General features: G+C 54.8%; 1 protein-coding gene across 4 annotated transcripts in view; it reads left to right on the plus strand.

Annotated features, from left to right (window-relative positions):
• Positions 1–267: 267 nt before the first annotated feature.
• ACSF3 (acyl-CoA synthetase family member 3) overlaps positions 268–27,088 on the plus strand; it is a 36,365-nt gene continuing 9,544 nt past the window's right edge. Inside the window, exons 1-7 of one of the 4 annotated variants that reach the window (XM_077309578.1) lie at positions 268–385; positions 4,091–4,818; positions 5,877–6,032; positions 11,279–11,433; positions 12,313–12,458; positions 14,735–14,847; positions 22,723–22,849. In XM_077309578.1, the coding sequence (XP_077165693.1) occupies positions 4,123–4,818; positions 5,877–6,032; positions 11,279–11,433; positions 12,313–12,458; positions 14,735–14,847; positions 22,723–22,849 (1,393 nt within the window). In that variant the 5' untranslated portion in view covers positions 268–385; positions 4,091–4,122. Of the gene's footprint in view, positions 386–3,534; positions 3,630–4,090; positions 4,819–5,876; positions 6,033–11,278; positions 11,434–12,312; positions 12,459–14,734; positions 14,848–22,722; positions 22,850–27,088 lie in introns of those variants that run through there. The other 3 variants (XM_077309579.1, XM_077309580.1, XR_013226469.1) reach the window with 3 other exon arrangements.

A 27,088-nucleotide genomic window follows, 5' to 3' on the forward strand; every position in this document is an offset into this window, starting at 1 on the left:
GGCAGCTTTGAATGTATTTATTTAATTTATTATTATTTATATATAACAATATAATAATGCACATGTTGAATTGACATTTGTATAATAAGCGGCTCAGTTGTGTGGATGAGATCAGCCGCCTCTCTCTCCGTTGCCACCCGCCCTGAGCCCGCGGGAAAGGGCGGGATACAGAAAGTGCTGCTCCTAGACGCGGCGCGCAGCGCGCAGGCGCCGCCTCGTCTCGGAACCCCGGGTGGGTGACGTCACGCCGCCTCGTTGCCCGGATGACGCTGAGCGGCTGCCGGCCCGGATGTGCCCCGGAACTCGCGAGGGGGCGCTTAGTTTCCGGGGGGACTCCGACGGCGGACGGACCAGGAGGCCGGACGCAATTGCCGGCACCACGCAGGTGAGGGCAGAAGGGGGGCGCGAGCGGAGGGCGGAGCTGCAGCACCTCGCGGGGGGGGTGTGGGGGGGCTTCTTCTGCCGCCGCCCCTGCCGGGGGGGGGGATTAAGTGCCCCCTTTCCTGTCTGGGGGGAGGGGAGGACCCCCCCCGAGGGGAGAGACAGGCCTTTGGGGGGGGGGAATGACCCCCAGCAACCCGGCTCCCCTGCAGGCCGACGTGGCCACAGGCAAATCTTACAACAGGGGCAGTCAAACTGCGGCCCTCCAGAGGCCCATGGACTACAATTCCCATGAGCCCCTGCCAGCATGGCAGGGGCTCATGGGAATTGTAGTCCATGGGCCTCTGGAGGGCCTCAGTTTGCCCCTCTTCGCCACGCTGAACACGTCTTGTCCTGCTCCTGATCAGCCTTCTTCCACTCGTGTGTTCCTCACAATTTATTTTATTTGTGATAATGTGACTGTAAGGTCATGGCAATGGGATGGAATGCTGAGTTTGACTCGCTGGCCTCGGGATAAGCGAGTTGCCAGCAATTCCCTTTTGTGGAGACGAGAGCCTTTGATCCCTGACACGGGCAGTCTGGTTTCTCCTGGTGTTTTTGTAAACTACAACTGAATTCCCGGGGATTGATTGGCTGTTGTAACATAATTAATTTTTGCTGTGTATTCCCTGTCATGTAAGAAGATCATAGTCTGACGAAGGGTGCTTGCACTCAAAAGCTCCTGCCCTGAATAATCTTTGTTGGTCTTAAAGGTGCCCCTGGACTCTGATTTTATTGTTCAGCGTGTTCAAGTCAGCATTCCTTCTGGAGAGGCAAATTGAAATTGGGAACAAGTTTCAGCTTGTAATACTTGCGGATGGGGTTCTTTGGCCTTCCACTTTAGAGCTGGATTTGCATCCATTTCACTCCCTGAAGGAGTCTCAGAATGGCTTACAATCCCCTTTCCTTCCTCTCCCCACAACAGACACCAACAGAGGGGCTGGGAGAGCTCTGAGAGAACTGTGACTGGACCAAGGTCACCTAGCTGGCTGCATATGGAGTAAGAGTAGGGAATCAAACCCAGTTCTCCCAGTTAGAGGCTGCCACCCTTGATGACTACATCAAACTGGCTCTTCCTAGTGATCATAAAACAATAATATGGGGTTGATTTTTGGTTATTTAACAATGCTCCTGAAGAAGCAATGCATTCTGGACTTTGGCTTTGCTTATCTCTTAGTTGATTCCTTTCTCATGCTTGAATGGCGTCAGGTCCTTGGCCTTCTGCAGCATGAAATTCAGTTTGGCATGGTCTAGAGCAGGGGTAGTCAACCTGTGGTCCTCCAGATGTCCATGGACTACAATAACCATGAGCCCCTGCCAACTCTGGTCTAGAGTTATGGTGCTGGTTTCAACACTATAACTCTAGACCAGTTGTAAATTTCTTGCATTGTGCAGGGGGTTTGACTAGATGACTCTGGAGGTCCCTTCCAACTCTGTGATTCTTTGATTCTAAGGCAACTTTGATAGTCTTTGATGTGGGTGGTAAATGATTCTTATCATTATTATTTCCTTCCTTCATACCATGCCTTTCTCCCCAACAGGGGCTCAAAGCTTGTTCTCCTCTTTCAGTGTTATCCTCACAGCAACTCTGTGAGGTAGGTTAGGCTGAGAGAATGTGACAGGCCCCCGCGCACCCAGCAGGCTTCCCATGGCAAAGGGGCCATTCCAGCCTGCATCTAGTCGGGATCCTAGGACAACACCCTAACCACCGAACCACAGTGGCAAATCACACAACAGTTCTATAGACCCTTTTGCCAGTCTTCTGCAGGTCCCCATTCAAACCTTAGTCCAGAAATGTGTGGGCCTCATCCAGCGCAGCACATTTGCCGCCATTCCAGCCCGGAACTGGCTTCTTGCATCTCAGCCTTGCAGGGTGCATCAGTGCTGGCGTGAAAATGTGGCAGGTGCTGGAGAGGTTGATGTTACCCCGTGGAAAGGGCTGGAAGTGTCTGGACCACGTACCTACAAACAGAATGTGGTGACATCGCAGCAGAAGTGCATAATTCCGCGCATCTCTTGCTAGAGCCATGCTCCTGGCCATCTGCTCTCTAAGCTTCCCGTTCCCCCTAAGGCTCCGGCTTAAGTGATCTTGAGCACTTTATGCAGACAGATACTCGCCCACCAAAAGTTAACATTTTATATCTCTCGTATAATTTTGAAACAGTTGGACTTAGCAGCATGACAGGGACCATTATTCCAAGCCCAGAGCAGCAGCGCTTATCTGGCTGAATGCAGCTGCAGAAACCCAGCGTACGCGTCAATGATAACAGTGAGAAATTGGCTAAATTAAAGCAATCGAGCCTCGGGTTTATATAGTAATGTGCCACCAGCCCCATAAAGTGGATTAGCCTCCCCTGCATTCCCACGGCACGTGTCGGAAGGGAATTGGGCACCCTTTCGCAAGCAGGCAGCCCAAAGTGACCTGTGCCAAGTGGCCTTGTGTGTGTGCATGTGTGAATCGGAACAGGAGGTATCGTGTAAATCCATGGAGGGTCCGATTCCAGGGTAACAGCAGGCACCTCATTGGAATGTTTATCCTGTTATGGCATGGCTCCCTGCGTATGGAAGATGCACGCAGTCCCAATTAGCAGGCCTCTTGACGGCTCTCAAATGTCCCTTAACCAGCCAGAGTCTGGCAGGGGAAGGGGGGATTTCAAAGTCAGGAGAAGGTGAGCTTGACTTTTGCTAACAGTCTAGGAAGTTCTTTGTTGCCCAAAGAGAAATTCACACGTGGAATTCAGTGCTGCAGGAAGTGGTGGCGGCATCAAGCGGGGACTGGAGGGCTGTAAATTTCCGATGTGCCCCGAGTATTTCCTGTTGGACATAACACCAGAAGGAATCCCTGTGAAGGCAAAAGGATTCTCCTTTGATGCTACTCCCACCACAAGACCTTTAGTCGCTCAAGGGTGGGGAAGACAGTCATGACCGAACGGGCCTTTGCTGTGAAGCCACTACGGCTTGTTCCGTGATGCAGAGGCTCTCAAGAGGCTTTTCGTTTTAAATGAAACTTTAATTGCAAGGTGGTTATCAGCAGCTCTATAAATCCCTTCAGCTCCCTGCAAGCACGCCCCACCCCAGACAGCCTTTCACCTTCCCTCCGCTCGGGCCCTGTGGAGACTTCCTTAAAGCTTATAATATCCTGTGGCTTTGTCTTCCCCCAGACGAATCCCCTGGAAACGGTAACGCTGCAAGCCAAGGCTTTCTGCTAAGTTAGTTTGCTGCTTCTGATTGTCAGCTGCTTTGAGACTCCTGGTAGAGAAAAGTGGCACATAAGAACCGACTCTTCTCCTTCAGTAATCTCAGGGCTCTCTCAGCCTCACCCACCTCACAGGGTGTCTGTTGTGGGGAGAACAATAAAATCAGAGTCCAGTCAGGCACCTTTAAGACCGACAAAGATTTATTCAGGGCGTGAGCTTTCGAGTGTAAGCACTCTTCATCAGACCCTTTTTTCACTGAAAGCTCACGCCCTGAATAAATCTTTGTTGGTCTTAAGGTGCTACTGGACTCTGATTTTATTGTGCTACTTCAGACCAACACGACGACCCATTTGAATCTATAGTTGTGGGGAGAGGAAAGGGAAGGCGGCTATGAGCCTCTTTGGGACTCCTTCAGGTAGAGAAAAGCGGCATCTAAGGACTGACTCTTCTTCTTCTTTGATTTCTTCCTCTAGTACTGCATCCGGCCAAGAGACTCGGCAGAAACATGTTGCCAGCATTGATATTGTCCAGCAGGAGCATCTCAATCCAGTTTCTTGCCTGCCGTCTTTCCGTTTGGGGAAGACGCTCCTCCAGGCTCAGGAACACATTCTGTGTCCACAGAGGCCTGCAGTCCAGCAGGAAGTCTTATTCTGGGAGGGTCGCCCCAGTCTTCAGCAGAGCCCTGGCCTTTGGGGAGAAAGTAGCCATCATTGACCAGCATGGAGGACACACCTACCAGGACCTGTATCTGCACAGCCGCCTCTTGTCCCAGGCCCTCTGCCGGAGGCTGGGGTGCTCCAGCGGAGACCTGAATGGTGAGCGGATTTCGTTTCTGTGTCCCAACGACGCTTCCTATGTGACCGCCCAGTGGGCCGTGTGGATGAGTGGGGGCATCGCCGTCCCTCTCTACAGAAAACACCCTGTTTCAGAGCTGGAGTATTTCATCAAGGACTCTCAGAGTGCTCTCCTGCTGGTCGAGGAAAGTCTCATGGCAACGGTGGTGCCCACTGCAGAGCGGCTCGGCCTGCCCGTGGTGCCCCTTCCACAATCCGGGAGGTGTCCACTAACTGAGGAGCCCTCTTTGGAAGCCAGCAGCCCCATTTCGGAGTGGAAAGACCGGGGAGCAATGATCATTTACACGAGTGGCACCACTGGAAGACCCAAAGGAGTCCTCAGCACCCACCGGAACATCCAGGCCGTGGTGAGTTTGTGGTTCAGCTGCTGAATCAGGTCTCCGGAGGGTGCCTGCTCTGGAAGGGCAGCTGATGAAGAAGGGAAGGGGCAGGTGCTCAGAGCAGCTCCCCTCACTCCTACGGGCAGCCCACACCCTCTCATTGAGGGCCTGGGGGGGAGGGGGGAGTTCCAAGCCGGCTTCTGTCTCAGCATCCCTCCTTTCACACTGCTCCTGGCGGGGCCTTTTCTTCTGGAGAGCAAAGGCATCAGTCGCTTCCCTTCTCCAGTCGTGTTGTGATGAGAAGTCTTAAAAGGCGTTCTGAAAAGGCTGTTTGTTTTTTATCTGCCTGTCCCCAAGGTGGTAAAAATCCATTAGCTCCCTGAGCCAAAAAGGGTTAGAAGTGAGGAGTCCGTTGGCTGCCGCTGCCACTCGGGGTCTGGGCCCGCAGCAGATCACACTGCTCCCCCCGGGATGCAGAATGCCCACGTGGCCTGGCTGGGGGATCACAGTGGGTGTGTGACGGCTGTGCACATACAAAAAATCCATTTATTTTTTATTCAGATTGATTTGGCCCTAATCAATTTGGGAAATACCGAATCATCCAAATTCCATTATTCATGTAGGGATTCGGGTTCAGCAAGATTTGGGTTTCCCAAATCAGTTCACCTTCATTATAACCTATGGAGCCATTGAGGTCTTTAGGAAGTCTAGCCTGTCTCTCTGTTCAGTGGGGGTGGGGATTTATTGATTTATTCTTATTCCTATATTTCTAGGCTGTCCTTCCCTGCAGGTTGAGGTAAAGACACAAAATTTGCAGCATAGCTACCATAGCTGTGAATTTCCTGCATTCTGCAGGGGGTTGGACTGGGGGGGGGGGTGTTTGTGTGTATGTGTGTTACTAGTTTCTAACTGGTTTCTCTTCCTGCTGGCTTAAAAAATGTCTCTGGCATCTGAAGTTCTCACTCTCCCCCCCAAAAAACCTATCCCAAAGCAAAGAGAGGATGTAGAAGAGCTCTGTGTGTGTGTGTGTGGTCGATCTCCATGTGTGATGACACTGTCTACTTTTCCTCCCAATGTCCTTCCAGATAACTGGGCTGGTGGATAAGTGGCAGTGGACCAAGGATGACGTCATCCTCCACGTTCTGCCTCTGCACCACGTCCACGGGGTGGTCAACAAGCTCCTGTGCCCCCTCTGGGTTGGCGCCACATGCATCATGCTCCCGGAATTCAGCGCAGAGACGGTAAGCTCGCCAGGGTTGTGGGCTGCCTTAGCGAGGCTGTAGTGCTGGGTATTTTTTAGCCCAGCCAGTGATAAATAGTGGCTCTCGGGCCAGTCTTGGGTGAGGAGAATTTTCTCCAAGTGAGCAAGGAGGGCAAGCCTTTGTAATTGTTTTTAAAGGTGTATTTTTCTTCTTTCGGTGTGCTTGGTGTAGTGGTTAAGACAGTGGGCTCTAAGCTGATTTTGATTCCCCACTTCTGCCAGTTGGGTGACCTTGGGCCAGTCTCAGTTCTCTCAGAGCTCTCTCAGCTTCACCTACCTCACAAGGGAGTCTGTTGTGTGGAGTGGAAGGGTAGGCCATTGTCAGCTGTCTTGAGGCTCCTTCCGGTAGTAAAAAACAGGGTACAACCCCCCCCCCCCAGCTCTTCTTCTTAAGAATTGAATCCAGTGCCAAGTTAGAAGGGGGGAGATTTCAAGACTCAGAACTCCTTCACCTGTGGGCTTAAAGTGGCTGATAAAAGTGAACAGTTTCCAAGTTAGCTCGTAGGAAACCGGGGGGGGGGGGGGCTAGTAGGACTCATCTGTTTCTACCCCTAACTTCCTCTCAGTCTTAGGAGAGGAACTTGGCTAATAAATACAAATGACACACACAGATAAATGCAAGCGGAGCACTTGGCAGAGCAGACGTGGCCGTAATCCCTCCTGACGGGAGGCTTGCAGGGGTAGAACGTCCGGCTTGTCTCTGGCCTTGCTCTCCCCACGCCTGAGGGAGCCCAGCTTCAAGAGGCCTCCTTCCAGCCATGCTGCTGCCGTGTGGGAAGGGGGTGACTTCATCGTGCTCGGGCCCTTCTGTACCCCTCAAACGGTGCCCGCATTTTCAGCAGCCACCGCGGCACCGTGAATTCCATGCCAGATGCTGAGATTGTGGTCTTGGAGGAGAGACAGCTTGGGAGTGTGCTGCCTGTCCCCGGAGTGGGTGCCCCAGAGGAGCAGATGAAAAGCATGTGATGCAAGAAGGTGGGGAAGGAGAGGAAAAGGCTTGAGCATTTGGCAACGCTTTGGCACCCAGGAGCCATCTCAGCCTGGCTATTTAGGCCCGGGGAGCAGCATTTCCAGGAACAGCCAAAGCTCTGGGTCCATTATACACACTCTCAGCCACAGCAGCTGCTACCAGCTGGCCTAAGATGAGAACACTCCTCTCCAAGGTCGTAGCTGGGACACCCCCCACCCCCCGGTTCTTCCACAGTTTGCAGGACTGCTTGAAATCCAGGTCGCCCATAGTCTGCTGCTCTCTGGAATCTGAGAGGAAGAGAGAGTCAAATACTGTCAAGCCTTGCTGACTTACGGCGTCCCAGTTGGGTGTTCCAGGCAAGAGATGTTCTGAGGTGGCTTCCCATCGCCTGTCTCTGCACGGTGGCCTTCCCTGATGGTCTCCCATCCAGGTCCTCTCGAGGGCCGCCCCTGCTTAGCTCACAAGATCTGAGGAGGCCAGGCTAGCTCTCAGGTTGGGCAGAATTCAGCTTCTGTGAAATTTCCAGGGTGGATGGGTGGAGGCTTCAGGGAGCAAGTTCCCCATGTCCCACCCAGCTTCTTTTTGTTCCTTAGGGCTTCCTCCTATATTTCAGCCATGTGTTGGCCACAGAAGGGTGTGCTTAGCAAGGGTATCCTCTAAGAGGGTGAACCTTGGAGCGGTGTCCTCACTTGCCTGCCGTTGTCACCTGGGCCTAAGCAGGGCTGCCCAGAAAGGGTCTGCTCTGAGCCCCACAGTCCCCGGTGCAGCAGGGCTTCTGGAGAACCTCGTTTGCCCTTTGGCTCAGTTGCTTTCCACCACTGCTACCTCTTCTGCTTTTTGTGGTTTTATGGATGCTTCAAAGGAAGCGCCTGCAGGCCAGCTGGGCTTTCTCCTGGAGCTGAACACACGTGAGCCCCTTTCCACCCTGGCTGGCCGTCTCCAGCAGTTCGCAAAAGTGCCCTTTGCTACCACAATCAGCTGCTGGCGTTTCCGCAGAGGCTTTCACCAGAGGAGCCTGAGATTTTATTTCCGCCTTTTGTACTTCTCTTTCTCCGCACCTCGAGAGAGCAGTCAATTACAGGGTGATATAAAGAAAACCCGAGCGGCAGCTCAAATGCCTGACATGCCCATCAAAACAAAGCCAGGAACCTGCCTTCAAAGCCGCCACTGCCGGATTCAGCCTTGAGTGATCCTGGCACGGATTCCGGAGAAACCACAACAGCGCCCAACCCTTCCCATCATGAACACTTCATTATATGCAATAAATACTTTATTATTACAGTGTTTATTAGATTACTTAATTTGCGGCGTGCCATTACAGTTACATTACAGGTGGCAATCTGATGGGGCTGGTCTTTGTGGCAGGCAGGTTGTGCTCCTCACTGCGTGGATAAGGCGGGGCCCAGAGGTCAGAAGAGGAGTTGGTTTTTATACCCCACTTTTCTCTCCCCGAAGGAGTCTCAAAGCGGCTTCCAGTCGCCTTCCCTTTCCTGTCCCCACAACAAGAGGCCCTGTACGGTGGGCGAGGCTGAGAGAGCCCTGAGATTCCTGCTTGGTCAGAACAGCTCTATCAGGGCTGTGACTGGCTCAAGGTCACCCAGCTGGCTGCATGTGGAGGAGGAGCGGGGAATCAAACCCGGCTCACCAGATTAGAAGCTGCCACTCTTAACCACGACACCAAGCTGGCTGGAGTTATCCTATGGCCAATGAAACATTATATGGAACCCAGGGTGGCTGTGGGGGTTTGCAGTAGGGTGGCCGTCGACCTGGGGAACTGGGTTCTGAAGTGCCGTGGGGGGAAGGTTTGGCCCCATGACATTTTTCTGGCCAGAAAGGAACCCAGGAGGTATTATTTCACTCCAGTTTTTTCAGAAGCTTCCTTTTGTTTCTGGGCTTGCTGCTCTTTCCCTTTGGGGTTACTCGATTTCCATTCTGTTGATTTTGGTGCAGAGTTTGCCAGCTCCGGGGGACGACTGCTCCCAAACCATTCTTGCGAAGCAGCCCTCTGCAGCTGCAGCCTAGCCTGGCATCTCAGGTACTCTTTCCTGACGAGAGGTGCGCGTCTCTCCCCTGAGCAGCAGCACGTGGGCCTGCACCATCTGCTAGGAGGAGAATCTTGCTAAAGCTCTTCCTAGCATTCCGTTATTGGAAGTTATTAAAGGATATTACTGCCCATTAATCATTTATTAATAAAAGGTTTATCCATGGCCCCTGCGTTCCCAGCCTCACCCGCTGCTTGTAGCGCAGCCTGCTGTGTGGTTTGTGAGGCTTTCTTGTGGGCTTTTCTCAGCCATCCGGACCCTCATTCACAGATGGGGTCTTCCTCGTCTGGCCGGCAGGGATAAGGTTTTACTTGGGGCTGCCTTCAAAAGTGATGCCTAGAAGCTTATATTGTCCGTCTGGTGAATGACGTGAGTGTGGCAGGCCACAGAGCAAACCGGCGTAACATTTCCCTGGTGGTCCCCGGAAGCGTCACCGTTAAGCCTGAGTAATAGGATGCCGGTTCCCAAGGATCAGTTTTGGAAGAGGTGGACTTTGTAATTTTTATATTCTGCTTTTAGCCTGCGCCTCTTTTCCTTCCTCCATTTTCTCATCAACAGCAACAAGGCCTTTATTGGCACATTAAAAGTATTACCATGTAAGGGAGGGAAATACAGAAAGACCCACTGCAGTCAACCAAAGCAGCTATCCTGCTTTAGAGCGAGACAGAACACGTTCACAGTCTCTCCTGGCAAGATGTAAAAACTTTGCCACTGAGTCAAGGACGACAGGGTTCTGGCTCTTAAATTCATCCAGATGCTGGGAGGCAAACGTGTGCACGAGGGGCCCTGAGCAACACTGTGCTCCAGGGCAGAGCCCAGCTGAAGGTGGGGTTGGCTGAAATCTCCCCTCCAGCCCCGCAGGAGGGAGAGCGTTCGTTCTAGCTGTCTCCGTTCTGTCCTCACAAGAGCAGCCCTGCGAGGTTGCTTAGGATGAGAGCTACATCTTGCCCATCCCAGCTCGTTCTTGTCGTGCTGACAGGGATCAGCTTGGTTTGGGCCTTCCGGTCTCAACCGCAGGGAGGGGAAGTCCTGAAGCAAAGCTCCCTGCACCCTGAAATGGCGCTGTTGGGGTGACCCAGTGTCAGCCATGGGCAAAGCAGATCTGTAAGGCTGCGGGGGGCACCTGTCTGCAGTCTGGAGGAAACGCCCCTCTCTCGATGCAGACCCTCCTCGTTTCTCACCGACTTCAGCGCAGGGAAGTGACCGGTTTCCTTTCCTTCTCCCCAGATCTGCCGTTTCCCCTCAGCATCGGCTGCAGAGTAATGCTTTCTGATGCGTGAGGGGGAGAAAAGGGGGGGGGGAGATTTAAAAAAATGGAAAGCAGAGCCTGTCATAGTTTGTTAGATCCTTGGATCTTGGGGAAAGTGTTTGCTCTGTTCAGCATGCCTGCAGCGGGGCGAGGGTTTAAAAGCTGTAGCCCACGACGCTGAGGGAGCAGCGAACCCTACGGATGAATAAATGATTAAAGCAGAGTCGTGCCGAGCACACAAACCGTTGTGGGGCACAGCAAACAGCAAGGGCCCAGGCTGCCTTTCAAGAAAGGAGTCCCTCTCTCCCTGGGCATTTCTGGAAACTGCGGGGGACGGCAAGTTAATGGAAGTTCGGTCGTGGAAGGACGGCAAGCGCCAGCATCGCGGCCCTCCATCGGACCCCCAGCCCCCACCCCCCCAGCCGCAGCCAGGCTGATTGTGCAGAGGAGCTCTCAGCAGGCAGCACACCTTGGCCAGGCACACCTTCTGGGGCTCCAGCACCCAGGAGTGGGCATGTGTGGGGGCGGAGGGAGAAGAAGCTCCTCAGCACACTTTGGCTGACGGGGACACTGGACACAGCAGGGCTGGTCCTCTGGCTCTTCATTCAGAGGGCTGTTGCTAGCTGGTCTCACACCACCTAGTTGCAGGGAGCCATCAGCTAATGATCTGCTGCCGTGGGTCAGCAAGAGGAGAGAAGAACAGCTGAGTGGGGCAGGTGAGCTGGGGCACTGCCAGGGGAACCACACTTCCCCCGGTCAGGTGGGCATTTGTCTCCGTTGCTACACAAAGGCTACAGCGTAAGGCAGCCCAGGGGTCTGGAAAGGCATGGAAAAGCCCATTTGTGCTTCTGTGGGGTGGAGCCTGGGGATGGGGGTCAGCGGCAGAGCACCTGCCCGGCATGCAGAAGCTCCCAGGCTCAGTCCCAGCATGGTTCCTGACGTGGCCCTCTGCTTCTCCGTTCCAGGTTTGGGAGCACTTCCTGGACCCCCAACCGCCCAGAGCCAACGTCTTCATGGCCGTGCCAACCATTTATGCAAAGCTGACTGAGCATTATGACAAGTGCTTCTCTCAGCCTCCCGTCCAGGATTTCGTCCGTGCCGTTTGCCAAGATAACATTCGGTAAGGGGGCCTTGCACTGGACTCCAGGCAAGAGAGGGCTGGTGGGTAGGCGGGCGGGCGGGCAGGGCAGCCCTTCCATTTCCACTCACCCACTGGCTTGTGAAACAGGCAATACCCTAGCTGCTTCCTTTCATGCTGGAGGGGGAGGGAGGGGAGGAATTGGTGCAAGCAAGGCCATCTGCACATGCTTATGGGGCATCTCCCCAATGGCTGCATTACGGGATTTAGACAAACAAAGCAGTTTCCCAGGGAACTGAGCCAGGAGGCTGTAGGCTGCCCTTCCTGGGTGGTTTTCGGAAGATGGCCAGGCAAAGCCCTCTCTGGGGGCTGTTTTTCACGCCGGACGTTTTCCTTTGGTTGGACGAGACAGTCTCTCCCACTACTATGAGGCCGATTGCTTCTCTCTTGGTGTCTTGCATCAGAGAGGCGAGCCAAGCCGTCCGCTCAGTCCCGGTGCTGGCCTCCTCCTGTCTGGTTAGCAGCCATCTGTCATGTCTCTGCTCCTGTTTGGGTCCCCGAGGCGGTTGCCCAGCCCTGTCCTGGTGGGAGCCCAGGCCTGGTCTGGCCACTGCCCTGGGTACCAGCCTGCCATTTCCCCTGCAGCGCCCTGTGCTTTGCGGTGGGCAGGGAGTAGAGGACATCATGGCCAGAGTCTCTTGGCTTCCTGTCCTGCAGAGCAGCTCTTTTGCCCTCAGGCAGACGTCCTTTCATGCCCTGTGAGGAGTGGGGCCCGCCCCAAAGCTCGGGGGACCCGTGACGCTGAGCTCCTCGGTTCAGAGCAGCGCTGCTGAAGAGAAAGCCGAGTCCAGCACCTGTCCACCCTCGGCATGGGGCTGCCCCACATTGCAAGGTGGGTCCCACGGGCCTTTCTGCTTTCAGGTTGATGGTCTCTGGGTCTGCCGCCCTTCCCGTGCCCGTCCTGGAGAGGTGGAGGAGCATCACTGGGCACACCCTCCTGGAGAGATACGGGATGACAGAGGTTGGCATGGCGCTGTCCAACCCCCTGCACGGAGCCCGCATCCCCGGTAGGAATCCAGGGAGGGTTGGCCGGCCGGCTCAGAAGGTTTGGGTGCTGATAATAGAACCAGCCAAGACGATGGCAACCAGCGGGCGTAGCCCAGCACTGTGCCAGCCAGGGGCTTGTTCTCCGAGGGAGGGGCACAGAACCCCAGGACTTCTTTCCCAGACTGTTGGGGGTTTTATTTATTAATTTGCTTTATTTATTTACAATCCATCTTTCTCCCCAGCAGAGACTCCAAACTGCTTACAGCATTATTCTCGGTTTTGGGCTAGGCTGAGGGGGAGAGAGTGACTGACCAAGGTCACCCAGCAAGCTCCCGTGGCCGAGTGGGAGATTCCATCCCTGGGCCCCCAGATCCTAGTCCACCACTCCTACCACAACCCCCCTGGCCCCCCTCTCTGGCAGGCCCCTTGCTGCAGCACACAGCAACATCTGCAGCCAGCGCTCTTTGGGACCCTCCTCAGCCGACGGGGCCTGAGCCTTCCCGTTGCACCTCTGCTGGCTGCGTGGGATTGGGCAGCAGCCTCGGCAGCCTCCTCAGAGCACGTCCAGTGTCAGGCCTCTCATTGGCTGCCGGGAGTTCAGCAGGCCCCGTGCCAAGAGGCTCTGGGTGGGGGGGGGGGAGGAGATGCTGAGGTTGACACGAGGCAGACAAAAGAGAATAATTAGCCCCGCCAGTCGTGTCAGGACCGGACAGCTGGCACGGCGGGGTGTGGAGTCAGCCGGCAGAACCAGAGGGAGGGCCCAGCACAAAGCCAGTTCTCGGGGTAGCTTATAATTGACACGGACGCCGCACGGCCACTGGCTTCTCCCTCCCGGCACAGATTTCCAAACCTGAGGCAGGCGGGGCATGTTTGGAGGCGTCTGGAGAGCCCTGCTGCTCTCCCCCTTCCTTCAGCGTGGCCTGCCTCTCTGTGTTCAGGAAGCTCCAGGGGGAGACGTAGGACTGGTCATGCGGGGGAATGTCCGCCCGTCCCGCCCCCTCTGCTGGAATAGCAGGGCAGTGTCTGTGGCCGGAATCCGAAGCATTACCTGCCCGTTCACACTGGCAGGTGTGCATGCAGGAGATTCCTTCACCCACGTTATTTGTGAGCAGGAGCTCCCTCACGCACTCACACCAGTGGGCCTGTTTCCTGGCACCGGCAAGGTCCCTGTTCTCCGGGTGCCAAGATCTGAAGGTCCAGGCGAGCGGCATGTTTGACGGCAGAGGAGATGAAAACGCTGTGCTTGTACATGGTTAAAACCCTGCTCAAATTGCTTCTGTTTTCCGCAGGGCTCTCCCCCCCCTTCCCTCTCCCCCCCCCACTGTTGTTACCATGAAGGGAGATGAATAATTCATGGCCGGCGACTGCCTCACTGGGCCTCATCACCACTCTAATTGGAGGCTTAGATCAGAGGCGGCTAATAGCTCCTGCAGCGGGGACTCCTCCGTAGGCTGTTGACAGGGAGAGTGCCGAGCGCCTTATCGCTGGCCTGTCTCCGCTCTCCCGGGACCCACCAGGCAGAACAGCATCCGGATCCCCTGACACCAAAGGACACAGACCACAGGACCAATTAAATTTATCAGGGAAGAACTGACATCTAACTTAAGCGGGGGGGGGGGGGGAGCCGGAGGAGGACTAATAGGGTTGCTTCCTTCCCCGACGGCTGCCTGTCGCGGTCTGCCGGAGCTGGCTTCAGCCGGGTGGGCACCACGCCAAGTGGCCGGGAGCTCTCCAGCCAGAGGGGGAAAGAGACAGGCCTCCCCACCCCCCACCCCCGGTTCTGTAGCAATGCTGGCTACCAAGATGGTGGTGGTTTTAAAAAACCCTTAGATGCAGGCTTCCTCTCCCCCCCCACACACACACCCCTTCTCCTCTCCTCCTTCCCAACTCTCTGCTGGATCGGGCCCTGTTAGCCAAGCACACTGTGTTCTGAAATGTCACTCAGGCCTGAGGAGGACAAGTCATTGTCTTCGCGGGAAGACTTTAATTGCGCTGTCGGCTGCTGCTCCGCTATAATTAGCGTCCTCAGCGTTTTGCAGCCTTTTCTAGACCTCTGCTTTCTGTCAGTTTGGGCTGGAGGGGGGGGGGAGAAAGTGGGGGAAGTCAGTTGTGGGGTGCTCCTGGCCACGAATCAGCTGCTCGGCTGCAGACCCACAGCAGCCCTCTCAAGCTGCCTGTACAGAAACAAGAAGCCCAGGGAGGGTCTGCCTTCCTCCAAGGGACCCCCGCTCTCACCCGCTGCTGCTTCTCCCCCCCCCCCCCAGCTCTCACTCTTCTCTTGCTGCCTCTTTTCCAGGCTCCGTGGGGACCCCATTGCCTGGGGTGAAGGTCCGCATTGCCACGGAGGGCTCACAGCGGGGTGGCCTCACCTATGCTGTCCACGTGGAAGGGGATGAGCATGGCACCAAGGTACTATGGAGAGGCGAGGGGGGGGGCAAGGCCCTCGGGGGAGCGTCTGCCAGCACTGGGGTCAGCCCCATAGCCCAAGCGGGCCAGGGGCCAGGCAGCTCCTGGTTGGTTTCCTGAGTGATGTGGTTGTATTACCAAAGGATACATGCCAGAAGTCAGTCCCTGCCGGCATCTGCAGCGGCAGGATCTCAGGGAGCAGTGGCCGGGAAAGGCTTTCTTCTGCCTGGGACTTTGGATAGCGGCTGTCGGTCAAAGCAGGCGGCTCTGGGCTGGTTGAGCCCGTGCTGGAGCTGGAGGAAAGCGCTCAGAGCCCCCACAGCCGCCTGGCCTTCCACGGTGCCTGCCGTGCTGAGCAGCCCTCCCAAAGGGCAGACTTGGCTTTCCAAGGCACGGAAGAGCGGAGCTCCCCAGTCTGCCTTTCTGCTAAGCCAGAGAACCCGGATTAACCTTCATCTTGTCTGCCCTCATCCAGGGCCAGTTCCTCTGTGCAACTTGTGTGGCTGACAGTCCCCTTACTGCTTGGAAGGGAAAACCCTGGAGCAAAATCCTAATCCACCAGGCGGAAGCTGGCCGAACGGGCTGCCGCTTCTCCTGCAATGCCTTAGCAAGTTGCACTCGGCAGCCCGAGAGCCGCCTGCGGGTGAGAGTGGAGCCAGAGGGCGGATGTAATTTGCAAAGCTGGTTTCTGGCACTGCCGAGGATCAATAATCTCCTTAGCGGGAAGTTTGCTGGCACTCCCCACCCCTTCTCCCACTTTGCTTCATTAGGGAGTGCTGGAACCGCTCTGTGAGCCTGCTGGACACTGGCTGCCGCTTCCGTCCTGGCCCCAGCCGTCCTTCTGCCTCCTGCACTTTTGCCCTCGGTAGGCCAGTGAGGAGGAGGGAAGTGGCCAGGCAGGCTGGGGCTTTGCCATTGCTACAAGCAATTACGTACAAAACAAAAATGTGATAGTTTGGTTATCAGGGTCTTTGTTGTAGGTATAAACGGAGAAATTACTGTTATGCAGTGGGTAACTCTCGTTTGGGTTGGTGTAGTGGTTAAGAATGGTAGCTTCTAATCTGGGTTTGATTCCCTGCTCCTCCACATGCAGCCAGCTGTGTGACCCTGGGCTAGTCACAGTCCTGATAGATCTGTTCTGTGAGAGCTCTCTCAGCTCCACCTACCTCACAGGGTGCCTGTTGTGGGGAGAGGGAGGGAAGGAGATTGTAAGCCGCTTTGAAATTCCTTCGGGTACAGAACAGCGGATTATAAAAATTCTCTTTATTCTCTCCTCCAGCCAGAAAGCAGGACCTGGGGTCTCCAGGCAGGGCTGAGGAGCATTGGCCAAACCAAACTTGCCCATCTGTGGCATGTAGGATTATCTTAGGTAGCCTCACCTGCAGGGAACTGTGGCTGGGCTCTAGATTCAGGATGGACAAAAGGAAATACTTCTTTGAACAGCACGTGATTAAAATGTGGAATTTGCTACAAGAGAGTGTCTCTTTTGGAGAGGGGAAGGGAAGACGACCGTAAGGCACTTTGAGACTCCTTTGTGTAACAAAAAGCTGTGTACAAAACTAGCTCTTCTTCTACTAGCCCTGGTGAAGGAAGGGAACCTCTATGGACCAGCCTGTGGCCATTTTTTGGCAAGGTTTAGAAATCTGAATGGATGGATGGATGGATGTTCAGAAGCATTAAACCTCTGAATGTCAGTGCCAGGAGGCAGCTTCAGAGGAAGACCTCGGCCTCTGTGCCTTGTTGGCCCTCCAGAGAAATTGGTTGGCCAAGATCTGGACAGGATGCTGGACTAGATGGGCCACTGGCTTGATCCAGCAGGGCTTTTCTTGCATTCTGATGCCTCCCCAATCTGGGGAGCTGCAGTGAACGCCAGTGCATATTTCACAGCAGCTTAATGTCCCTGCCACTGCTTGCCTCTTTGCTTCGGCACAGATGGCACCTGTGTGTCCCTGTGACCTCTGCTGATGCCTTCACGCTCTCCCCTTGACAGCACTGCATGCAGGAAAGGGTTACTTGCCTCCCACCCCCAAACCATGGATATTTCGGCTCACTTTGTTCACTGCGATGCATATTTCATAGGCTGTAGCTTCCCAGCTGGCAGGAGCCTGCAGACTCTTGGAGCATAGCGGGTATTGTCTGTCTATTTATTTTAATGTGTGTCTCCCCCCCCCCCCCCCCCGCAGAAGGAAAGAAAGAAATGCTTGCTTTAGAAGTGAGTGTTAAACTCTAGGCCTTGACAGTGGAGCACTGTCAGCAGATAAAACGGGTTTGTATGTTTGCAGCTGTTCAGAATGCTGTGTTTCTATGGGGCGGGGCGGGGGGTGGGTGGAGAGATTTGGAGAGTGGTTCTCCCGCAACAGGCCTTCAGAGAGAGAGAGAGAGAAAGACTGCAGGGCGCAACTTGCAAAGGCCAGAACTCTGCTGAAGAGTCTGTGGAGGGCTGCCACTTGTTAACCATGAAATCACGCTGGCTAGTGTTAAGGTTGCCAACGTCCTGGTGGGCCCCAAGCAACAGAGATCAGTTCCCCTGGGGCCGTCTACTCCGGGTTGGGAGAGACCCAGGGACTGGGAGGGCAGCCGGGGGCCTCAGTGGGGTTTAAGGCCAACGAGCCCACCATTGGCTCCAGAAAGCTCCAGAGATTTCCCAGCCTGGAATTGGCTTTCCTTAGGAAGATGCAGAACCAAAGTCAGACGCTCCACACTGGCAGAGCCTCCAACGGTGCCTTTCCCCCCAATCAGGCGCTTTCCTCAAGGCTTCAGGGATTGGGCACCAGTCTGAGAGGGACCAACAGGATGGCCTTCACGACTTGTGGTTGGCTGGCTTCCAATGTTTAATGCTGTGGCTTCCCTTTCCCTTTTTGCCTTGGAGTCCGGCAGAAAGCTGCTGGCTAGACACACCCTGGTGGTCTTGCAGAACCAAGTAGAACCCTGTGGAGAGGCCAGTGTTAATTAACGCCAGTATAAGTATATTTGCACCATCTTAGGAGGAAGTGGTTTAGTCTCTGCTGGCTGCGGGTGGGAGGGGGACACAGGGCTCAGTGGGTCTGGGCGACCTCAAGCAAAGCCCCCCGTGGTCCCTGTTCAGGCCTCTGGGGCTCAGCACATTCCCTTGCTCTTTTCACAGTGTGGAGGTCCTCTTTGTGTTGCATTATGCCGAAATATTCCTCCCAATTTCCGAGGACGAGCCTTGTCTCTTGCCTTCAAAGGAGGAAGCTTCTTTGATTTTGAAGCATGCCCCCCTCTCCCAACCTCTCAAACACGTTCACACCAGTTCGCTGGCCTTGGCGACGGAGGCCTTCCTGATTTCCCTGTCGGTCAGATTATCTTAGAAAGTGTCTGGAGTTCTGGACAGTCTGTGGCTTTTTCTTGGCACACGAATATGCAGCCGAAAGATCTGAGCATGAGTTGGATTAAATATTTAACAGACTGTGAGTGAGTGTGGGAACCGTCTTTCCCTTCCTTCAGGGCTCTTGTTAGTATAGCACATCAGACTCCCTTTTCCCCATGAAATGAATGCTTTTCCTGCCTCCTCAGCACCTGGCGTTCCCCCGCAGGGATGGGGGAACATTTAAGGCCTACCTGCAACTCAGAATTAGTCTGTTGCATTTTAAAGCCGAACAGGCAGTGGTTTAAGTCGTGCTCGAGAATTTCCGGGTCATCACAAGAGCCCTGCCTTTGGAAGCATCTCGTGTACCAAAAAAAGAAAGTTTGGACTCCTCTTGTGGCAGATGGTTCTGCTGTTGGCTCACTGGTATTGTGCCTGTCTGAATAAGTTAGTTGCTTAACAATGTACAAATCGGGCCTGTTATGTAGGATTTCTCCCCCCCCTCCCTCCCCTTCCTTTCTCCCTTCCTGCGAAGCCTTTCAAAAGGAAAAGGCGAAGGGATCGCATCGCAAGGCCAGAGGTGAGATGTGCTCTTGCAGATCACAGGCTGGGCCTTGGGTGACTCCCACCCCCTGCTTGTCTCGGGGTCTGTCTCCCAAAGGAAGGAAGGAGCCGAAATCTGCCTCCTTTCCGGCAGGGCTGCCTCTCCGCAGTTCCCTTCCCCAGCCTGCTGCAGGACACGCAGCACAGCGCGGAGATAATGCTGCCTGTGTGAGCAGGGAGCTTATGGGGGAAATTTTTAATTACAAATGGGTACGTGAGGCTGGGTTGCCTAGGAGATCAGTGAGGTGCTCCTGAGCGTTTTACTACTAGCAAATCTGCCCGAATTGGCGCGATTAAAAGTTTATAGCTACCTGATGCCTGAGTGGAAACCTTATGCAAAACGGGCCTCGGGCTTTCAACCCACAGACCCCCCCCCCCGCAAGCCACGGCACCCCACAGTTGGCCAGTCAGAGCCAGTGCCTCGGGATCGGGGGTGAAGGAGCTCATGGGGGGGGGTCTGGTAGATGGATGGTTCTGCTGCTGAGCCTGCGGGTGGCTTCACACAGCTGCAGACAGAGTCCTCCCGTGAGGTTACTGGGCTCTCCCTGACCACCAGAGCCGAATTGGGTAGAGAAAAGCAGCATATAAGAACCAACTCATCTTCTTCTTCCTTATCTGGGAGGGGGGGTGTGATGTTGTGTCTGTCTGCAGAGTGTCGGCTGCTGTGTGGGCAGCGTCTCACGGCCCCGTCATGCCAGGATAGGGCCCGGCAAAGGGCCCCCGCTGTTCCTTCGCTCTGATTAAAAACTGTTTATTCAGGTTCTGATTTTTGTCAGGGAAATGGATTAATAAAGGACTCGTTCATGATTTCCTCCTGCTTCACACCCCCCTCCCCCGTTTGCCCGCCTGCTCGCCCCCCACGAAGCTGAAGCAGAATCTTCCGTGTGCCTTAAGTACTTTGATTCAGGTAATCATTTAATTGCAAATACAAACCAGCAGTGCAAACCCTTTGCATTTTTAACCAGTGCCAGGCGGAGATGATGGCGGGGATGGGAATACGCCATGATGGAAACGCTTCTTTAAAATTTAAATTTTACGGCTTTTTCTGTGCGTTGCTGCGGGTGATCTCGGAGAGCACAGCTGGCCCGTTTACAATGCGTCCCACTAGAAAAATTAGCCCCCGTTGGTGCTTTTGCTGCCTCTGCTTGCTCTGTGCAGAGATGCTGGTGTCCGTATGCAGGGCCCGTGCTTGACTCTCCTCTAGAGCAAGGGCACAATCTGGCAGGAACTGCTCCCACGCCAGGCAACGGTGGAGAGTGGAACAAATTCCCACAATGCCCTGCGGCTTTTGTGATTTCGGGGTGTGCCCCTTGGAGTTGTGCTTGGTGTGGCTCTTGCCCAAGGCACTCGGTCCCGGCCTCAGTGGCCTTGCAGGAGATCTGCATTCTGTGCTTCAGACCCTCCTGCCCAGAGGGGCCAGGCTGTGTAGTCAGCATCAGGATGCAGGATGCTTGTGAGAAACAGAGAACCGGAACAGTAGAGCCTATTTGGATCAGATCAGTCCGGTGGGGCCAGCCTGCCAGATGTCTCGGGAGGGGAGAGATCACTAACTGGGGCATGAAATGATGGTCTCCCCTGACATTAATCTCCAAGATCCAGCATTCGGGAGGTTCCGCTGAGCTCTCTCAGACAGCGGCAGAAGCAGCCTCAGTGCTCACCCACCAGAACCTCCTGACGCCTCCCCGACAAGCCCCCCCCCCATGTAGAAGAAGAAGAAGAGTTGGTTCTTATATGCCGCTTTTCCCTACCCGAAGGAGGCTCGAAGCGGCTTAAAGTCGCCTTCCCTTTCCTCTCCCCACAACAGACATCCTGTGAGGTGGGTGAGGCTGAGAGAGCCCTCATATTACTGCTCGGTCAGAACAGTTTTATCAGTGCCGTGGCGAGCCCAAGGTCACCCAGCTGGCTGCATGTGGGGGAGTGCAGAATCGAACCCGGCATGCCAGATTAGAAGTCCGCACTCCTAACCACTACACCAAACTGGCTCTCCCTTCCCCAGTCCTCGTTGCCATCTTCTTGTAGTGGGACCTTGTAAAGCCCCCAAGGCTCAGGTACCGCCGGAGCATTCCTCACCATTTTACGTATTCGGTTTGAATCCTGGAAACATTTGAACCCTAGCAGCAGACATAGCTGGTCCATATGTCAACTTTCTGTGGCTTCGTTCTGTGACGCTGCCCTGATGTTCAACGGTCCCACCACTGCATGGGGGCCCAGGTGGTAGGGAGCCCTGAGGCCTAACATCATCCCAGGACACGCTAACATTAGACTCCATGGCTCTGCCTGCCTGGGGCCAGAGAACAGGCAGGTGATGCAGGGCTACAGCTCTTGTGAGTCATGATCAAGTTGTCCTGAGACAAACCCTGGCCAAGACATGTACAAGGATCACCCTGTGGGGCGAGACGGGAGTCCGGTCTTCTCCTGTCCACACAGCCGGCCATGCAGATGTTCCTTGCCGGTCCATCAGCAGCCCCTCCGCTTTAGCTCAGCCAGTTGTCCTGGGAAGCCATGAACCGCTGAGTATTCAGTAAGGGGGGGGGGCGCTATCAAAGGCTCCTTCTGGGGCTTTTGCAAGCTACCTTGGCTGCCTGCTAATAGAGAGGTAAAACGGAAGCCTTGAAAATATGCATTTTCTAATCACCCAGATTTATTCCTTCAGAGAGTTTATTACAACCTTTTTATTTCCAAGCGTGGCAAATGTAATCTTATCTGGCTGTGCCGGCTGGCCTGGCTCAGCTCACTGAATCCGTTTTGCGGCAGAAAGCGATCAAATGGCGGCTCTTCCGGGGCTTCCCGGGCCTGCGTGCTGGAGTTGCTTGAACAAAGCAGCTGAAACGGGCATTAAAAGTGGCTCCTGGGGCATAGGGTCTCTGTGCCATTAGCCATCTGATGCTTTCAGCAGCTGCTTGTAAGTTAGATCCGGGGCATCAACAAAAGGAGACCGTGGAGGTTTTGGCAGAAGGAAGGAGCTCACGAGCAGGCTGCAGTGGACCACCCCCATCAAGAAGGAAGGGCGGCCTTCAGGTTTGGGCGTGTGCCTCGGGACTCATGGGGGGATGCAGTGGCAGCCGAGTCAGCAGTAAGCCCTTTGAACTCTCCAATTGGCTCTCCCCATCTCCCCATTGTCAAATGGATTCCCCTGGACTGGCCCGCGTGTTCCCCAGGCGCCGGGGAGCACAGTTACGGCCACGGCGAGTTCAGGAAGCAAAAGCCTATTAAGATAACGTCACGGGCTTTCTGTTTCACTGCCTGCAAGCCAGCCGTGGTATCGTGAAGGGGCACAGCAGGGATGCCCCACTGCCAAGGAGCAGCACTCCAGATAAGACGGGGCTGGGGCTGAGGGACATGGAGCCTGTCCAGCCTCTTGGCGGGAGGCCTTTGCTCTTCCCACTCGGGCTGCGGCCCCCTCCCCAGGGTGGCAGGAAGAAAGGGGAAAGGGTCGTGCCCTGGGAGGGGGAGAGAGAGAGTGAGCACATCCTCCAGATGTGGGCTCTTCCGTGCATTGCCATGTATTTGTGTCCCACTTACAGCAGCTCCTCCATTCTCAAAAGCAACAACTGTGTGAGGTGGGCCAGGATGAGGGTTTGTGAGAGGCCCACAGGAGAAGTGGAGTCCTTGTCTGCAACTCGGATGGGTCCAGTGTGGCCTGAGATGGCAGCACAGGGGCACCTGACTGGGAGTTGTGTCAGGGGGGGCTGGATCTGCAGCCCCTGCCATCTCTGGCTGTGCCTGGCAGGCTGGGTCAGAGAAAGCTGTCCTGGCTTGATGGATCTGGGCCCAGTTGGTAAAGCCTGCAGGAGGACAGCTTCACGATCTTGCAGGGGCTCATGGTCAGGGTGATCTTGCTGCTCACACTGTCATGTCCTGGGGCCCGCTGTGAGGAGTCAAATGCTCCAAGTTGCCATTCTGGTGTGCTCCTAGCAACCTTTTCCTATGCATCCTGCCTTTGTCCACAGGTGACCCCTGGCTTGGAAGGCAAAGAAGGGGAGCTCTTTGTGAAGGGGCCTACAGTGTTTCAGGAATACTGGAATAGACCTCAGGAGACCAGAGATGCCTTCACGGTGGACGGCTGGTTCAAAACAGGTACCGTGTTTGGGGGCCTTTGAGAGAACCTCCAGGGCCTCCTTGTTCCCCCAGGTCGGTCAGAGGCTCCCGGCTACAGCGAGGCCATCAGTCCTAGCCTGTTCAGCCCTTTCGCCTGGTCTCCCCTTGGGCTGCGGCTGCTAATGCTGAGGAATTAACCTGCCTGCCACTCTTTGTCTGCACAGAGCCCTTGCTGTCTCTTGCCCCATTTGTCTTCCAACAACACTGTCAGATCCGCTTAAGCCGCATTAAGCAAACGCTCCAGGTTGCTAGTCCATGTTAAGAAGGGACAGACAAAGGGCCAGAATAAACTGTTTAAACGGAACGTGTGTCCAGCGGGCCCACGGTCACAGCACTATCCCTGTGCCTAGCACTATCGCTCTTGATTTGTTTATTTAAACCCTTCATCTACGGCCTCTCCAGAGATGTGCTTTTGGCCCTGGACCTTCGGCCTTTGGCTAGCAAAACAAGTCCGGCTGTCTGGTTAGGTGGGATGGACCGACCAGCTCTGACCCCACCGTGGGATTCAGCCTGGAGTGTCTCTTTCCCTGTTGCTTCCTGCCTGATCCAGGTCACTCGGCAAAGAGTAGAGACACTGCAGCAGAGGAGCTGAGAATCTGAACCGCCAGTGAGGATGTCCCGGGTTTGAATCTCAGCTTGCCCTGAACTGGCTTGATGGCCTTAAGGGGGCTCTTCTTCCATCTGAAACACTGTTCCTGGGGGGGGGGCACACTGGCTGGTCTTACAGGGTCAAGTTAAGGAGGCCAGCTCTATGATGCACATGCAGGAGGATGCAGGAGTAAGGCCTCAAATGCTCCAAGGTATCTTTTAAAAGCACTCTAGCTTTTAAAAAAACCCAGCAAAACCACACGCTGCACTTGGGCAAGCCCTGCGGCTGGCACAGTCCCTTGGGCAAGTGGCAGCATTTGGCAGCTGGATAGTGGGTGATACAGAGGAGGGAATCATCAGAATTTTTTGAAAAGTTTTTTTGTGGGGGGCCGACCCTCCTGATGAATCTTTCAGATGCAAAGGAATAGTATGCATTAATTATTGTAAAGAGATGTCTTTAGGAGAAAATGATTTTGAAATTCAGTTTAATTTCATTGTAATGCACTGCAAACAGGAAGGGAGTATGTGTGTTTAATTGGCTCTCGGGGGTACGGCCTGGGAGATGGCATGCCTTTGTCACAGACCATTAGCGATACAGACTGCATAATGAGGAACTACAATCAGCTCACAGCTGCTGGCTCCTACGGGAGAGAAGGATATTAAATGGAAATCAGTATAAATTAAACTTAACCCTTTCGCTGATCAAATTTTAACTTTCAAGCTAAAACCGCGAGGCAGAGGCAGGGCGGGGGGGCCGATTAGGGGCCAGCTCTGTCCCTTCTGGCATCATCGCCGCGTCCTGAGCCTTGCTTGGCGGTGGCTGGGGGTGTGGAGGTGTGCTGGTCGCTTTCCCCTCCGGCTCCCCTCGGCTCCCCTTGGAATCCTTTGCACGTAATGTTGCAGGCAGTGTATTTCCCAGGAACCTGCCTTGCTAGCAGCTCCAGGGGAGGCCAGTTCTGCCACTGCGGCGTCCCCGCTCCCACACAACTCGCAGCTGTGGGCTGTGGTGCTTTTGAAGTGGCCCTGGCATCAGTGAGGGCCAGGATGTGGTCGTTATTCTCAAAAATGACAGATGGGTGCTGGGGTGCTCAGATATGGGCTCCCCCGTTTGCACTTTGCTGTCAGACAGCCAGCACATGCCCTCCTGGCTCTGGCTGTGCACATCCTGTTGGGATGAGCGCTCTCTGCACTTCTGATGAATCCCAGGGAGATGCCGACTCACCAGGCTTTTATGTGGAGGAGCAAAATGGCTGTTACTAAGTGAATGCTGGAGAATGCATTTGAATGAGTTAAACAGAGTTAATTACTGCCGTCGCACGCCCGGGGAATGCAAATGAGAGGGAGGCAGGGCATATGCTGAGAGTGTGCTGGGAGGTGGGCCTCCAGACCCCCGGCCCCTGGCCCTGAGTCGAAAGAGGGAATGAGAAATGGGGGTCCAACCCAGCCCAGCCCAGCCCAGGGCCTGTTCCAGGCAGAGGGCTGCCAAAGGGGCCCCCTCACCACAGCTCTTGGGTCCGGTCCTGGATGGGGGGCAGACGGTGGGCTCTTGAGAGGCTGAAGGCTTTGCCACCCGGCAGACTGCTGGATTGGTTAGCAGGTTGATGCTTCCGCCTTGAAGGCCCGCGGGGTAGAGGGAGCAAAGGCTTCTGGGTCTCCCTTGGCCGCTGAGGACTCTGTTGTGCTGGTTCTTCCTGTTTCCAGCCCTAGAAGAGCCTGGAAGAGCCAGGATCCAGCTGGGAGCCCCAAAGGCCATGGAGACCCGGTGGTGTCCTCAGGCGGTCCATGGTGCCCCCCCCCCCCGTCTTGGGGTGGGCCCGGTGTCCTCAGGCTGCTGGCAGGGTTTCCTTTGAGGACATGTGGAAGCAGTTGCTCGGTTGGGGCAGGGTCACCTGGGGAGGGCACACCACTCTGCCTCTCCTGACTTCCGAGTCACAATTTAGCACTCTGCTGATTGCTAGCGACAAGCCTCTAAAGCAGCAGGTCAGCAAATGAAGAATAATTGCCCGCAGCAAAATTGCCCGCACGGCAGTGCTAGCACACTGATGCTTCTTGCGACCGGCCAGACTTCTGGGGCTGGCCAGGGAGCTGGAGAGTGCCCAGAAGTGGGGCAAAGGCCCAAAGGGCAGGGGAGCCAACACAGCCAGCTCTAGCTGGTCTTGCAACTGGGAGTACCAACAGAACCAGGGTGGAAGCTGCAGCCCTTTAATCGCCTGCTGTGCGTTACGTGGAACGGCCTTTTATGCACCTTGGCCAGCAACCTTGCACCACCTAGCTGAAAACTGTCCTTGCCTGCCCCTCCTGGCCCCTGGCTGAGCTGCTGTGTTGTCACAGAGATTCATCAACTCTGGAGGGTAGGAGGTTGTCAGACAGGGCCTGCCCACAAGGGCGTTTGGAGAGCCCCTTCAACACATGGCTGAGTAGGAATACCCCTGCAGAGTGGACCAGTATTACGATCCCCCTGTGCCCGTTGGAGGACTTTGCGCTCGGAGTCTCGGCAGTCTGCTAGGCAGGCTGTTTTTGTGACGGCAAAAGGCCGGCAGAACGCAAGGGGCCGCTGACATGCAAGTGAGGCGTCTGTGGTGTGAACATGTTCGGGGGGCGCCTTCTGCCAGAATAAAACCAGAGTCCAGTCGGGCACCTTTAAGACCAGCAAAGATTTATTCAAGGCGTGAGCTTTCGAGTGCTTCGTTGGTCTTAAAGGTGCCTGACTGGACTCTGGTTTTATTGGGCTTCTTCAGACATCCCGTGCGGCCTGACCAGCATTTCTGGCTTCCCTCCCTCCCCCCCCCTTGAGTAAAAGCCCCCCAGAGCCTGCATCGAGCGCTGCCTCTCCCCAAGGGAGGACCAGCCTCCTCTGCAGATATGCTGCCCACCCCCCCCAGGCGACCAGGGCGGGGAGTATTTGGGGAGATTTATTTTCAATTACAGGTTGAGGCAGAGACGTGAAATAGTGCCAGTTTTCAGAGTAGAACATAAATCCCGCCAGCAAATCCATGTATATCAGCCCCATATAATAAGACTTTATTGATTGCTGTATTGTATCTGTCAGAATAAAACTCCCTTAACGCCTGCATCAGGGTCGAGAAGATAGAGGGCCCGGCTGGTAACGGAATCTGATTCAAGAATCGATGCTCTTTGATTAATATGTCGTTAAGAAAGTGAGAGTTATTTAAGTTGTTTGATGCGGGCTTTAAAACGATGACTCATTTTCTGCAAAGCTTCCCCGCTTTGGAGTGATGCGAAAGGACACGTGAAATCAAGGCTGGTTCTGCTTTTTAAGGGGCCGAGTCTTTCGTGGGGGTCACAATTCTTGCCCTTTGCACAGATTTCGTGGGGTCAGGAAATAATCCAGGCTTCCGTGAGTGCATTGTGCAATTAATGCTTCCATATTTTTAGAAACTTCATTTTTAAGAAAGCATTTTGCCTAGAGTGGTGTGGACCCGGATTCTTTATCCCGCTCAACATTCTGCTTTTCAGCCCCCCCCCCCCCAGTCTTGGATGTTTCAGCTTTCTAGGCCTGGTTTGCACATCTACCAACAATTCCTTTCTTTTTGATGGAATGTCCGCACCTCAGAAGGAGAGTTTCACATAATGGGCTGCACCACTGAAAGGGAAAAATTTGCCTGCACG

The sequence above is a fragment of the Paroedura picta genome, chromosome 14 (genome assembly GCF_049243985.1).
Source record: "Paroedura picta isolate Pp20150507F chromosome 14, Ppicta_v3.0, whole genome shotgun sequence".
NCBI classification, from domain to species: Eukaryota; Metazoa; Chordata; class Lepidosauria; order Squamata; family Gekkonidae; genus Paroedura; species Paroedura picta.